Raw genomic sequence first — 13,696 nt, 5'->3', positions numbered from 1 at the left:
TTCTAAAGATTAATAATGACCAGAGTTGAGGTGTTTTTAATAAGCACTTGTTTAGTTCAGATTGCAGAGGGCATTGTCAGCATGCTGGCTCCACATGTTTACATGACTACAAACAAATCTCTTGTGTTGACAACACAATCAGAGACCAATTTTTAAAAATTCTTCTGTTGGGATAAGGGACCTGTCGTTAGCAATGTAAATTTGGGGTGAGCGGGTAGCGAACACTCTCCTACCATTGAGCTAATCAAGCACCTCTGCAAAGTTGCCCTTACATCGAGTTAAAATACCATTTGACTTGCCATTACATGCCAACAATGTGTATTCCAAGAATTAATTTGCATTTTTAGCATAAAGCTTGCAATGCGTAGATTTCTTCCCCCCCCCCCACCATTTCCTTTACTGAAGGCACTGATTCCTCGTTGGGTTTCAGTTCCACAGGCACTGGTCACCCTCCAGTACTCGTCAAATGGCCATTGTTCATGTGGGAAGCCTAGAGAGAGTGTGTTAGTATCTTACTTAACTGTGCAAAGATCACAGCTATGTCAGCTAAGTCCAATTTTTGCCAAGGGGTGTTGAGGCCAGTTTTAGGGACTATATCACCACCCTAGGTGAGATCAGCTAACTTGGCTTAGGGTGGGGATCCTTCCTGGTCAGTATGTCTCAGCTATTCATTATTTTAACCAGCTGAGCCATCTGAAAAGCCCAAGTTCATATTATTAATTAATGATTGATAACTAGACCCAAATCTTTTTCCCTTTTTCATCTTTGTTAAAGTGCACCCATTAATTCTGGATATATTTTGTATTTCATGTATATTATCATAGAATCGTTACAGCACAGAAGGAGGCCATTCGGCCCATCGAGCCTCTGCCGGTTCTTTGTAAGAGCAATCCCATTAGTCCCATTCCCCCGCTCTTTCCCCGTAGCCTCACAAATTTTTTCTCTTCAAATACTATCTTACATTTTTCATATTACACATTTGTTATTTCTTAGGACAATTCATTTGATTCATCCAAATCCCTTTTAATGCTATCAATCTCCCTTAACTTGTCCAGTTTGGTTACATATATCCATATCATCTGCAAATTTTATATTGATAGAAGTATTGCTCTCCATAATGGATTTAAAGCTGGTGTAAATAGCAGAATATACTCCTATGGGACTCCACTGGTTACAAACCCCCACACACAACATAATTTATCTTCACCTTCAGAATTCTATTACTGAGTGAACTTTCAATCCAGCTAACCATTTGCTAATAAATCCAAGAGCCTTCAACATCTTTAAAAGTGTCAGATGCAGAATCTTATCAAAAATGTTCTGAAAATCCCAGTTTATCAGAAGCACTGCATATCTCACATCCACTAAATTAGTTGTTTCTTCAAAGTAATTCCAATCAGTTTGTGAGGTGTGACCCGCTGCTTCTAAGACTGCGATGACCTCCAATATATAAAATAGTTTAATCCTTCTCTTACAGGTGGGCACCTCAGCAACATGTCCCTTGGTACAACTTTTGTTAACATGGATCCTGGATCATTAATGCCCTCTGGTAGAGGAATTAGAAAATAGAGATTCAAGATGCATATCAATTCATTTTATAAACATACTCCATTATCCAAGGCAGCAAACTACAAGAAAAATTACAACAGCTTAAACATATAATGTGCTAAGAATCTGAATGTCAGTAAGCAATTTTGTTTAAAAATAGACTTAACATCATAATTCCTTACAAATCATTCTGTACTGTTTTGAAGTGTTACAAGGGATTTACTGTTTTAAGGTTCCACATCTTTTGGTTTATGTTTCTTTGGTGTATTTTTAAAATAATTTCTTCAACTTTTAAAAGCGCTGCATCACATGGTTTGGAATTGTATCACACATCAATATTTCTGTATTATTAGTTATCAGTTACAAAGCTTTGACATTTTTGACTATCTTTAAACGCATTCACTTACAAAATTTCTAACAGCACATTTGTGATAGGGAACAAATTGTTCTTGTTACACATATATTAGGACTGAGATAAGGAGGAATTTCTTCATTCAGGGGCTTGTGAATCTTTGGAACTCTTTACCCAAGAGGGCTGTAGATGCTGAGTCATTGAGTATTTTCAAGGCTGAGGTAGATAGATTTTTGGACTCTAGGGGAATCAAGGGATATGAGGATCAGGCGGGAAACTGGAGTTGAAGTCAAAGATCAGCCATGATCTTATTAAATGGCGGAGCAGGCTCGAGGGGCCATACGGCCTACTCCTGCTCCTATTTCTTATGTTCTTATCATAGTTTCCAAGTTGCACAAGTGCAAAGGTTATATGTATAAGCAGAAAAAAGCACGGGCAGAAGCTGGGCTTTTGCATCATTAATTGTTAAATTTTCAAACCATAGGAACAAGAGTAGGCCACTCAGCCCTTCGAGCCTATTCCGCTATTCAATTAAATCATGGCTGATCTGGATCTTAACTTCATCTACCCGCCTTGGTTCCATAACCCTTAACACCCTTGCCTAACAAACCTTTTCTAGAGCCAGGCATACTGCTCACTTGGAGGGGGTATACTTGCTTAAAGTTAGATGAATGACACTACCTAAAATAGCACTATGCAGAGTCATCAGGGGTATTCAAAAAAGAAAGATTCATAATTCAACAGGAAGTAGAGGGATGAAGGCTGGGCTCAGAAAGGAGATAAAAATGGGCTTGATTCTGTAGCTAAACTTTTATGCCAGAGTTAACTGGATGGGCTGCATTGTAAGTCAAACTTACATTCTTACGTATCTATTTATTAACAATAGAATCTAGACCAAAACAATATTTTCAAATTTGGATTCCTGCCTCCATCAGGACATAACATGATACACATTTTCAGAAAATGTCATTTGCCTCAAACAAGCCAACCCGTTTTCATAGATCAATCATGTCTACCTGACTTCTAAGTGTGTTTAAATTAATCACTTTTTTTAAATACCAATTCTAATTATTCAAAATGTTAGGAGACCTGGCTATTTATTGAGATAGCCTCTGTGTGTGCAATGAAAGCAATGTTTAGACCCACGTCAGAACCAACAGCATCTGTAGACCAAGTGGAAAATGTCAGTGAGCCTATTCCTTTTTTTCATTTTTACACTTCAATAGGGCTCTTATTTATGTGATTCTATTTTCATTATTGAATGCATTTTGTACAACAGACGGTCAAGGGATCCTCCAGGGACTGGAAGACAATCTGACAGGCTTTCTGTTGTCGGAGCGTGTTATTTTTAATTGTTTGGTTATGTTTATTCTGTGATGGTAAGTAAATAGTTCACAATAGAAACCAATCTGCCTACCAAATAATGCACATCGAATATCATATGGGCTCTGAATTTACTCATCTCTCCTGTCACTTAAAATGAGCGTACAAGCATTTTTGGAGGTGGATTCTGGATCAGGACCCATTTCCACCAGGTTTCTGTCTGCAATAGTGGCACCATAGTTTTCGTCACAATCTGGGACTCGCCAATGCTGCTGGAGCTCATTATAATATCTTAAAATGAGGATGTCGGAGTCCCCAAATCCCATGACTTGCACGCTCCTCATGGGCCCATCAAAAAAAAATGAAAAGCTGCCTGGGCCATTTCTCTGAGCAGGCCTCCAGCAGATGAAACTGGTTAGACCACTCAACATCTAGGACAGATGGATGGAGAATGAGCACCGCACGTTCAGCCTATCTGTACCTGAAAATTGCAATGAAGGTCTTACAACCAATGCATATTTAAGCTTCCTCCTGCCTCCTTGGGTGTTAATGGGGTGGTCGAAGTGTCTCCCTGCCAACCCACCCCCCCCGCCCCGCCCCCAACAGATTTCAATTGCTCCAGAGGTAGTGAATCTCTTAATGCAGCATAGTCTGAAGTTAAGCAGCTAATGATTTGAGAGGGTGAACAATGTATTGGCGCTCATTGTTTCCAAGGAAGTAAAGGCAGGCTGGCTGATCTGTTACCTCACCTCTCATCAGGTCACTGAGCTTTTTATGGAACTGGTCTGCAGTTCTGGCAGTGAACAAGATGCAAATGAAGTGCCACTGCTAACTCCTATTATATGGCACACAAGACACACTTTAGCAACTTCCTCCCACAGACAACCAACACTCTTTTTCTCTCCTTGGCTGCATTTGATCCAGAAACATCTGTAGGTGGGCCACATTTAAATTTTGTGCTCTTCTTTTCTGCCCCGTTCATTTCTTTGGGTGTCACTGCCCAAGTCCTCCACTTGAAAACATGCTTTCAACGTGGGGCACCATGTGATTAACGGCCGCATGAATTTTAGGGGCCATGGTCATTGGAAATGAGCAATTTTGTGGACAGGAGAACAGACCAGTAGACAGAAATCATATTTCAGGCTTTTTAAACAGAAGTCAAAACAGCAACATTTACTCCTGTGCAAATAACCGTTGATTTCTTTGATATTATGAATTTTCAATTGGAGCACTAGAACAGCTAAGAAAAATCTACCAGAATGTTATAGTGATACATGCTTAAAACAAATGGGGTTGGTTCATGACAGTAATATTCCATGTGATTGGGAGGCTGAGCCTTTTGGAACTTAGTCTCGGTGGAGATAGTTTGATTGCTATGTGCAAGTATTTTATTAAATTGATATCTCAATGATCTTGAATGGTACAAAGAAATAACTTAGTTTAGTTCAACAGAATTGAACCCTTGTAACCTAGAGTTCCAGATCATAATGGTATACTCACAAGACTTTCAATGCTACAAGCTCAACAAACAGCCCAAGAGGAAGCGTTGAAAAGATGTTGCCCGACAAATTCCTACAAAACAAAGCAACATTTACTGATCAACACCAGTATTGCAAAACACGCAGGGGTGGGGGGGGGGGGGGGGAGGAATGATAAACTTGTATAATTTTTATCATTCATTGTGAACATTGCAATTTTACTGCTCATCATTTTTCCTTGGGAATAAGGACATAACTTATGGAACGAGAAAGGGACATTCAGTTCATTAAGCCCATTCTTTCTGCAGGCTATGTACAATCTATTCTGCTGTAGACTCCACCCAACCTGTTTGATCAGGAAGGCTTTTCCAAATTTTTCCATGCCCACTAGGTATAAATTACACAATTTGGTTTGTGGCATCAGAGTTCACATAATTCTACTTCAATTACTTAACATCAACATTGTATTTGACTAGCAATGATTAACACATTAGGCAAATTTAATAGAATACATCATGGTGCTCATTCTATAATTTCTTGAATGCTAATGCCCCAGGACTGAGGCTGACGTTCTACAGAAATTCTGTCATCAACAAAATCCCTTTTAACTTATCTCATTTAACTACTATTTATATTTTTATAATTAGTAATCTCATAGTAAAGGATCCTCTGGAGAAGAGCGATCATAATATGATGAGTTTCACATTGAGTTTGAGAGTGATATACTTCAGTCCGAAACTAGAGTCTTAAACTTAAATAAAGCCAATTACAAAGGTATGAGGGGCGAATTGGCTAAGGTAGATTGGGAAATTAGATAAAAGATACGATGGTACATAAGCAGTGGCAGACATTTAAAGAAATATTTCTCAATGAATATACATTCCATTGAGAAATAAAAACTCCATGGGAAAAGCAATCCATCCGTGGCTAAATAAAGAAGTTAAGGATAGTATTAGATTAAAAGAGGCTTATAGTGTTGCGAAGAATATTCGTAAGCCTGAGGATTGGGAGAGTTTTAGAAACCAGCAAAGGATGACCAAAAAATTGATAAAAAGGGAGAAAATAGAATACAAAAGTAAACTAGCAAGAAATATAAAAACAGATTGCAAGAGCTTCTACAAGTAGGTAAAAAGGAAGAGAGTAGCAAAAGTAAACGTTGGTCCCTTCGAGGCTGCGACAGGAGAAATTATAATGGGAAATAAGGAAATGGCAGACGTTAAACAAATATTTTGTATCTGTCTTCACAGTAAAAGCATACCAAAAATAGTGTGGAACCAAGGAGCAAATGAGAGTGAGGAACTTAAAACAATATCACTAGAGAGAAAGTACTAGACAAACTAATGGAGCTAAAAGCCGACAAATCCCCTCGACCTGATGGCCTACATCCTAGGGTTCTAAAAGAGGTGGCTGCAGAGATAATGGATGCATTGGTTCCCTAGATTCTAGAACAATCCCAGCAGATTGGAAGATAACAAATATAATATTGCTATTCAAGAAAGGAGGGAGAGAGAAAACAGGGAACTATAGGCGAATTAGCCTGACACCAGTCATTGGGAAAATGCTGGAATCCATCATTAAGGAAGTTGTAACAGGGCACTTAGAAAATCATAATATGATTGGGCAGAGTCAACATGGTTTTATGAAAGGGAAATCGTGTTTCACAAATTTATTAGAGTTCTTTGAGGATGTAACTGGCAGGGTAGATAAAGGGGAACCAGTGGATGTAGTATATTTGGATTTCCAAAAGGCATTCGATAATGTGCCGCATAAAAGGTTGCTACGCAAGATAATGGCTCATGCGGTTGGGGGTAATATATTAGCATGGATAGAGGATTGGTTAATGGATAGAAAACAGAGAGTAGGGATAAACGGGTCATTTTCAGGTTGGCAGGCTGTAACTAGTGGGGTGCTGCAAGGATCGGTGCTTGGGCCTCAGCTATTTACAATCTATATTAATGACTTAGATGAAGGGACTGAGTGTAATGTATCAAAGTTTGCTGACGATTCAAAGGTAGGTGGGAAAGTAAGCTGTGAGGAGGACAAAAACAGTCTGCAAAGGGATATAGACAGGTGAACTGAATGGGCAAGAAGGTGGCAGATAGAGTATAATGTGAGGAAATGTGAGGTTATTCACTTTGGTAGGAAGAATGGAAAAACAGAATTTTTTTTTAAAATGGTGATAAACTATTAAATGTTGCTGTTCAGAGAGATCTGTATGTCCTCATACAAGAAACACAGAAAGTTAGCATGCAGATACAGCAAGCAATTAGGAAGGCAAATGGCATGTTGGCCTTTATTGCAAGGGGGTTGGAGTACAAGAGTAAGGAAGTCTTGTTACAATTGTACAGGGCTTTGGTGAGACCACATCTGGAGCACTGTTTACAGTTTTGGTCTCCTTATCTAAGGAAGGATATACATGCCTTGGAGGTGGTGCAATGAAGATTCACTAGATTAATTCCTGGGATGAGAGGGTTGTCCTATGAGGAGAGATTAAGTAGAATGGGACTATACTTTCTGGAGTTTAGAAGAATGAGAGATGATCTCATTGAAACATACAAGATTCTGAGGGGGCTTGACAGGGTAGATACTGAGAGGGTTGTGAATCTTTCGAATTCTCTACCTCAGAGGGCTGTGGATGCCGAGTTATTGAGTACACTCAAGACTGAGATAGATAGATCTTTGGACTTAGTGGGAATCAAGGGATATGGGGATTGGGCGGGAAAGTGGAGTTGAGGTCGAAGATCAGCCATGATCTGTGTGAATGGCGGAGTGGACTCAAGGGGCCACATGGCCTACTCCTGCTCCTATTTCATATGTTCTTATGTTCTTCTATGTAAAATATAAATATTACACACACATATATACACAGGGCATAGCATTTGCTAACAATTAACTGGACTCTTTCTCTGTAAACCTGCAGTAATATTGTCATAGATATTAATCCTACACTGTCATTGTCATCATCAAATCATCACATATTAATGACATACTTCCAACATCATGTAAGTAGCATATAGATAATAAAGTTACTTTCAAGTTATTACAATTCACTAATCTAATCTCAGACTTTTGTTGGTAATTACAAATCACCCAGAACTTCTAATCATTTCCAATTCTCTACTGTTCTCTTATAATTTTTATAAGCAGAATTGCTTCCAACGAAGCCTGGCTATAAATTCGCAGTGGACTAAAACCACCACTTAAAACTTTTGTTTTTTCATTATTAAAAAGATTCTTTATTTGGTTACTAAAAGCAACTAAAGCGTATGTACTTACAGTTTAGACAAACTGGTGAGGCCCACAAATATCTCAGGACTCAGACATCCAATCCTATTATTTGACAGATCCCTAAAAATAGAATGCAAAATAATTCCATTGTAAAATTTAACTACGGGCTGCAATGAATCAGTGGATGAATGAAACAAGTGATGCAGTAGCGTTATAAATCAGGAAGATCCTAGGCTTCATCTTTGGTCTATTCCGAGTTGTTTGACAGTCTGTAACGAGGGTGTGGTAACTGGCTTCGGTATCCCTGGTCAAGCGAATGGGGACGTCAGCCTGGGATCATATTCCTCATCATTATTCAGTGGTCAGTTGTAGAGTGCATGCCCATGACAACCATCACCAAGGATGGTTGAGACAACCCTGACCAACATTTAGTTGGAACCAACTTTTCAATCTCCCGCTCCAGAAACTAGAGGTGGTTGTGTAGAACAAGGCTGAGCTGACAGCTGCCATTGTGATGGGCACTGAAATTTAATAGCAACAAAAAGAGTCGGGGTTGGGGAAAAAAAAGAGGTAAAGAGGTCTTAGAAGGGGTAACATTAACAAATAAAGAGATGGATTTGCACAAAGGTGGCTGGGTCAAGCAAAGACTGCGTCTGTTTTCAGAGCAGAGGGAGATCGAGAGCCCGAGATACCTCGAACTAAGCTCAAAAGCAACAAACCTAGGATATTCGATCAGCTCACACACACAATCAGTGGTGTGGAGATACAACATCGAATTACAACACATGCACAAAACCATAGGGGCTGTCTCTCTTTTTCATACAATGATGAGTAGGGATTTATTTACTTTCCCTTTTTCTGATTGATTTGTGTTTTGTTTCACAAGTCTGCTGTAGAAATAGTATGGTGGGTGGAGTTTATAAAAATTGTGTGGCGATCTATAATTATGATTTTTACTTCAGCCAGTGATGGGAAGAAGTAAATTATAATAGTGATTATGCACTTTATATGCTATGATTTTGGATGTTGTGTTAAATTTATATGGTATTACAAAATTGTAAAACTCTGGAAAAATGCTATCAGAGCCCACATAGTTTATTTGCGAATTAGTAACAATTTTACAAACAATTAATAGACATTCTTTATAAACACTAAGTATTGCATTAGTAATCATAAGAATGAATGATCATCAACATAACTATTTTTTCGACATCAGTCCTTTGCTTTACTTTGCCCCATGCATCAAATATGTAAAAATATGCACTGTAACCTCACTAAGAACATTAAAATGTTGCAGAGAAACAATTTATTCAATCTAATACTAAAGTGTCGGAGTGAATCAGGCAGGATGAGGCTGGATGGCCTGAGGCTGAAGCAGGAGAGATTTACATGTAGTGTGATCCTTTTTGCATAGGAGCAGGATGAAGTTTCCCCAGAATAGGTAGCATCAGCAAAAGAATGCTGGTGATTCAGGCTATTTTGCACTATGGAATCACCTTAAATCGAGAGCTTCAGGCAGGAGACGACAATCTCATACGTGAGACTCCAGTTGAATGCAGGAAAATGGCAGGCTTGAACATCAGGCTTCGTTGTGGTGCCCCTCACTCTCTAATAGCCTTCCAAAACACTGTCTAGGCTCACACGCGAAGAAGATCTCCCACTGGATATTTCAGCTGGCTGCCATTTTAGGCTGGAGCCAAAGGCCTGTTGATGTCGTCATTAATGCTGCTGCAAACCTTTCAGCAATGATTTTCGCCTCCATTTCCAGGTGGGTGGGGCTTCCAAGGGGTGGGCCAACACCTGAAGTGCATCAGGTCTAGGGTAATGACCTGAACATGCAAGCTCAGATCAGGTCAGGAGAACACACAAAATGTAGGGGAAGGGGAAGAAAAATGAGCCCGGTCATTTCTAAATGTAATAAACGTAGAGCGCAAATTCAGCAATTCCATTGGGAGAATTGGATTGCTGCATTTACTTTTCGATCCTCTTGTCTGCAGACTTTGCATCTCAGCAACCCAAACAAAATTACTGGGATAAATGGTTTTTCCATTTACTAAGTGTTTAGGGATTAAAGTTCTATTTCTAAAATGAAAAGGTAATGGAATAACTGTTAAAAAAAAAACTTGTAACATACACACAAAACTCAATACTTCACTGCAAAAAAGATCCTTGTAATAAATCTTCCATCAACACATTGTGTAGAAGGAAGACTTTCTCTGCACTATGTGTAACAAAATTACGAATCCGCTCCTCATAGATTAGCATATAAATTGATTAAACTTAGCACACTTAGGAAATCTTGCCCCGCAATCTGTGCATACACTTTTATCTCCTCATTTCTGGAGGAGACGATGATGAAATAGTTGGCAAGCAGTGAGAGAATGCTGGAGGTGGCTTGCAGAAAACATTGGCTGGTACAGGGGGATTCAGTTGTGAGGCAACTGCTGCGACAAAAGTGGTACAAGTCTAACATGTGGTTTGAAGGGTCACTCAATGGATAATAATGAGACAACTGTTATATGGGAAACCGTGAGCTACAAAGCAATCTTTTATACTATATTAAATCATGATCCAGTAATTCTTGTTTCTTTAGTTAGAGGCTTTTGTTGAACTATGAATCTGAAGAGATATGTATACTTGGCAACTACCCCAAACATAACAGGAGAACCTGAGTTTGTGGAACATTGGTTTGATTTTAAATGAAAAAAAAACTTCATTAGAGCTAGGATTTGCACTCAAACATTAGCATTGGTATATGCTGAATACATCAGTGAATTCCAAACCATGACAAGGGACCAAGGATAGATCCTTGGGGATTCCAGAAGTGGCAGTGAGGGGCAGGCAGAGAAGCTATTGCTGGAGATACTTATTTGACTACAGCTAATGCAAGAGGGAAATCCCATGGTTGAGGTTGAGAAGAACAAGGTGGGAGAATGCATCATAGTCACAGCCATAGATAATGTCACTTATGACTTTGGCCAAGGTAGTTTCAGTTCTGTGGGCAGGGTAGAAACTGGACTGAAGGATTCAAACAGAGAGACGACAACACATTCAGGTTCTAAGAGAGAAAAGGGAGGTTAGATAGGGCAATACTGGGAAAGGTTGAATGGGTCATAAGTAATTTTGTTTAAGATGGAGGTAATGACAGCGATCTTGAAAGGGACTTATGGTTCCTGAGCAAAGGGGGCCATTAATAATATTGGCTAGCATGGGGGACAGGAGGGGTAGTTAAGTGTAGAGGGGATTGAGGGAATGGGAGGTGGGTCTCATGGAAGAAATTAGCTTGGAGATGACAACTGAAGGATAGGAGAGAAATTACAAGGTCACAGGGGATCAGAGCTAGAGTGGGTATGAAACTGGAAGGTAAGTTGGGACCAGGGGGAGAAACGAGGAAGGGGAGATAATGGCAACGTCAGCTGCACAGGTGGTCTCAATCTTAGAGACAAAGAAATTGATGTCTTCATAGTATTGGAGGTGAATACAGAATAGCAGGGGAAAGGGGTTTGAGGAAGTGTTAATGAAGGAGAAATGGAGCCATGGGTTGCCCTTGCCCCCTAGGACGATCCTGGAGTATTAGCAGGAGGAGGCTGAGGAAAGCAAGGCATGAGAATGCTTGACATGGTTGAGCCAAATCTGGCAAATGAAAGAGTAGCCAGATGTGCACCAAGAATGTTCGGGTTTGTGGTTCTCTGATTTAAGGGAGTGAAGATGGGGACTGACTTGGTGAGAATAAGGCAGAGGCGAGGGAGAAATTTAGCAGGTCAACAGTGACAGACGTCAAGACAGGTAGAGGCCCAGAGGAAAGACAGTTGAGAGTTAGTGAGGGAGCTAGGGTGGTGGAAGAGTTTATTCCCCCCACAAGCAGATGGTGAAGCTTGTGGGAATAGGGTACGTTTTGTGGGGCAGGGAGGTGGGGGTGGTAAGGGAGATGAGAAAGGGTCAGAGGTGGCCTTGCCGATCGAGTGGAGAGGCCATAGGAGATAATAAGGCCAAGGAGATGGACACATGTATGTATGGTGTGATTCAGTGATGATAGGAGGCCACATATAGTCAGAGGAGAGGGGGTTAGGGGAGTTTAGGCATAGGTTGCAATCACCCACTGTCAGGAATTGCTCACTGTGGAGCAAAGGGAAGAGATCTTAGAGAGGAAGCTGGCAGGAAGTTTGGGAGATTGGTGCACAAGGATTTTAAGCGAGAGGCAGGAGGGATGAAAGAAAATGAGGTGGTCGATGGAGGAGAAGGTGCCAGAGGAATGGGTGGATTTTGGTGGTAAGTGCTACGTTACTGCAGGAGCACTTTGTGTGAGGCCAGTGATGAAATGAATAGCCACGTGGGAGATTTCAATGAAGGGTAAGGAGTTGTACATGTAGATTCATCTATAGGTGTCAGCCATGTCTCATTTGTATCACTCTCGCCTCTGAGTCAGAAGGTTGTGGGTTCAAGTGCCACTCCAGAGACTTGAGCACAAAATTTGGGCTGACACTCCAGTGCAGTACTGAGGGAGTATTGCACTGTCGGAGTTGCTGTATTTTGGATGAGATGTTAAACTGAGGCCCTATCTGCTCTCTCAGGTGGACGTATGAGATTGCACGGCACTATTTTGAAGAAGAGCAGGGAAGTTCTCCCCGTGTCCTGGTCAATATTTATCCCTCAACCAACATCACTGAAACAGATTATCTGGTCATTATCACATTGCTGTTTGTAGGACCTTGCTATGCTCAAATTGGCTGCCACATTTCCTACATTACAACTTCAAAAGTACTTAATTGGCTGTAAAGAACTTTGGGACGTCCTGAGATCATGAAAGGCGCTCTATAAATGCGAGTCTTTCTTTCTTTCACAGTTAGATCATGGATGGCGAGGGTCTTGATCATGAGGGAGTGGACATTCTGTAGGGCAATGCAGAATAGGACGGTGACTAATGATTCACCAGTAGCATCGAGGGGCAGGGCAGTGAAAGAGACAAGCAGAATGGGGAGGACATTACTTTGAATACTTGAACTGTGCCACAGACAGCTCCACGGATTGAATTAATGCCACTCCTCGACTGACCCACTGGGAGTGGTAGTTGAACAATGCAGAATGGAATCCATCCCAGGCAGCTTTTCTTCATTCCTGCCATCAACTTTGACGAGTTGAGCAAACCAGACCCCAGGGCAAATTTTGATGCAAACGTCACGCAGTAGGATTCAAACTAACCAAGCCACACAAGCTGCACAATGCAGGAATTTATACCAATTCTCCTGTTGCCAGTAGCTGTTGCCAAGTTGCTGATTGCACAACCCCCACACTGCCATTACACATGTTCTGTTCCTTGTAACTACAAGTAGTCCATGGAGATAGCCTGATTTTTTTTTAAATCCTGAAATGCTGCAGTACTTTCAATGTTATAGATAGGTCACTGTGGACAGGATAGTGCATAATAATCTTTAAGAAATGCTCAATGAAAGTATTTAGTTTCTTCTCTCCATTTCTTCTTCTGAATGATTATTATAATGAGCATGAAAAAAATTGCTGCTATGTCTGTTCATTTTTGTATCCATGTGTGCATGAGAACATTTGAGCCTGATAGCACTCCTTATATATAGAAAATTCACTTTAAGACATAACAAAAATTAATAAGAAATTAAATTTCAGGTCAATAAAACATTGCCAAGTTTTATTTAAGTATAACGGTACATCTATAACACTTTACTCACTGAGGAGGGTGAGCACACGGCTATTGCACAACCTGCATTCTGAGCTTCTCACACAACAGAAGACCACC

The 13,696-nt window shown here is 40.3% G+C and overlaps 1 protein-coding gene across 1 annotated transcript in view; it reads right to left on the bottom strand.

Annotated features, from left to right (window-relative positions):
• The window catches only part of LOC137340110 (adhesion G protein-coupled receptor A1), a 387,365-nt gene that overhangs the window by 204,406 nt on the left and 169,263 nt on the right, over window positions 1-13,696 (bottom strand). Inside the window, exons 4-5 of the mRNA XM_068002423.1 lie at window positions 7,978-8,049; window positions 4,724-4,795 (exon numbers count right to left, since the gene is read on the bottom strand). Of these exons, the coding sequence (XP_067858524.1) occupies window positions 4,724-4,795; window positions 7,978-8,049 (144 nt within the window). The remainder of the gene's footprint in view (window positions 1-4,723; window positions 4,796-7,977; window positions 8,050-13,696) is intronic.

The sequence above is a fragment of the Heptranchias perlo genome, chromosome 21, assembly GCF_035084215.1.
Source record: "Heptranchias perlo isolate sHepPer1 chromosome 21, sHepPer1.hap1, whole genome shotgun sequence".
Taxonomy (NCBI): Eukaryota; Metazoa; Chordata; class Chondrichthyes; order Hexanchiformes; family Hexanchidae; genus Heptranchias; species Heptranchias perlo.
This window is presented reverse-complemented; position numbering and strand designations above follow the sequence as displayed.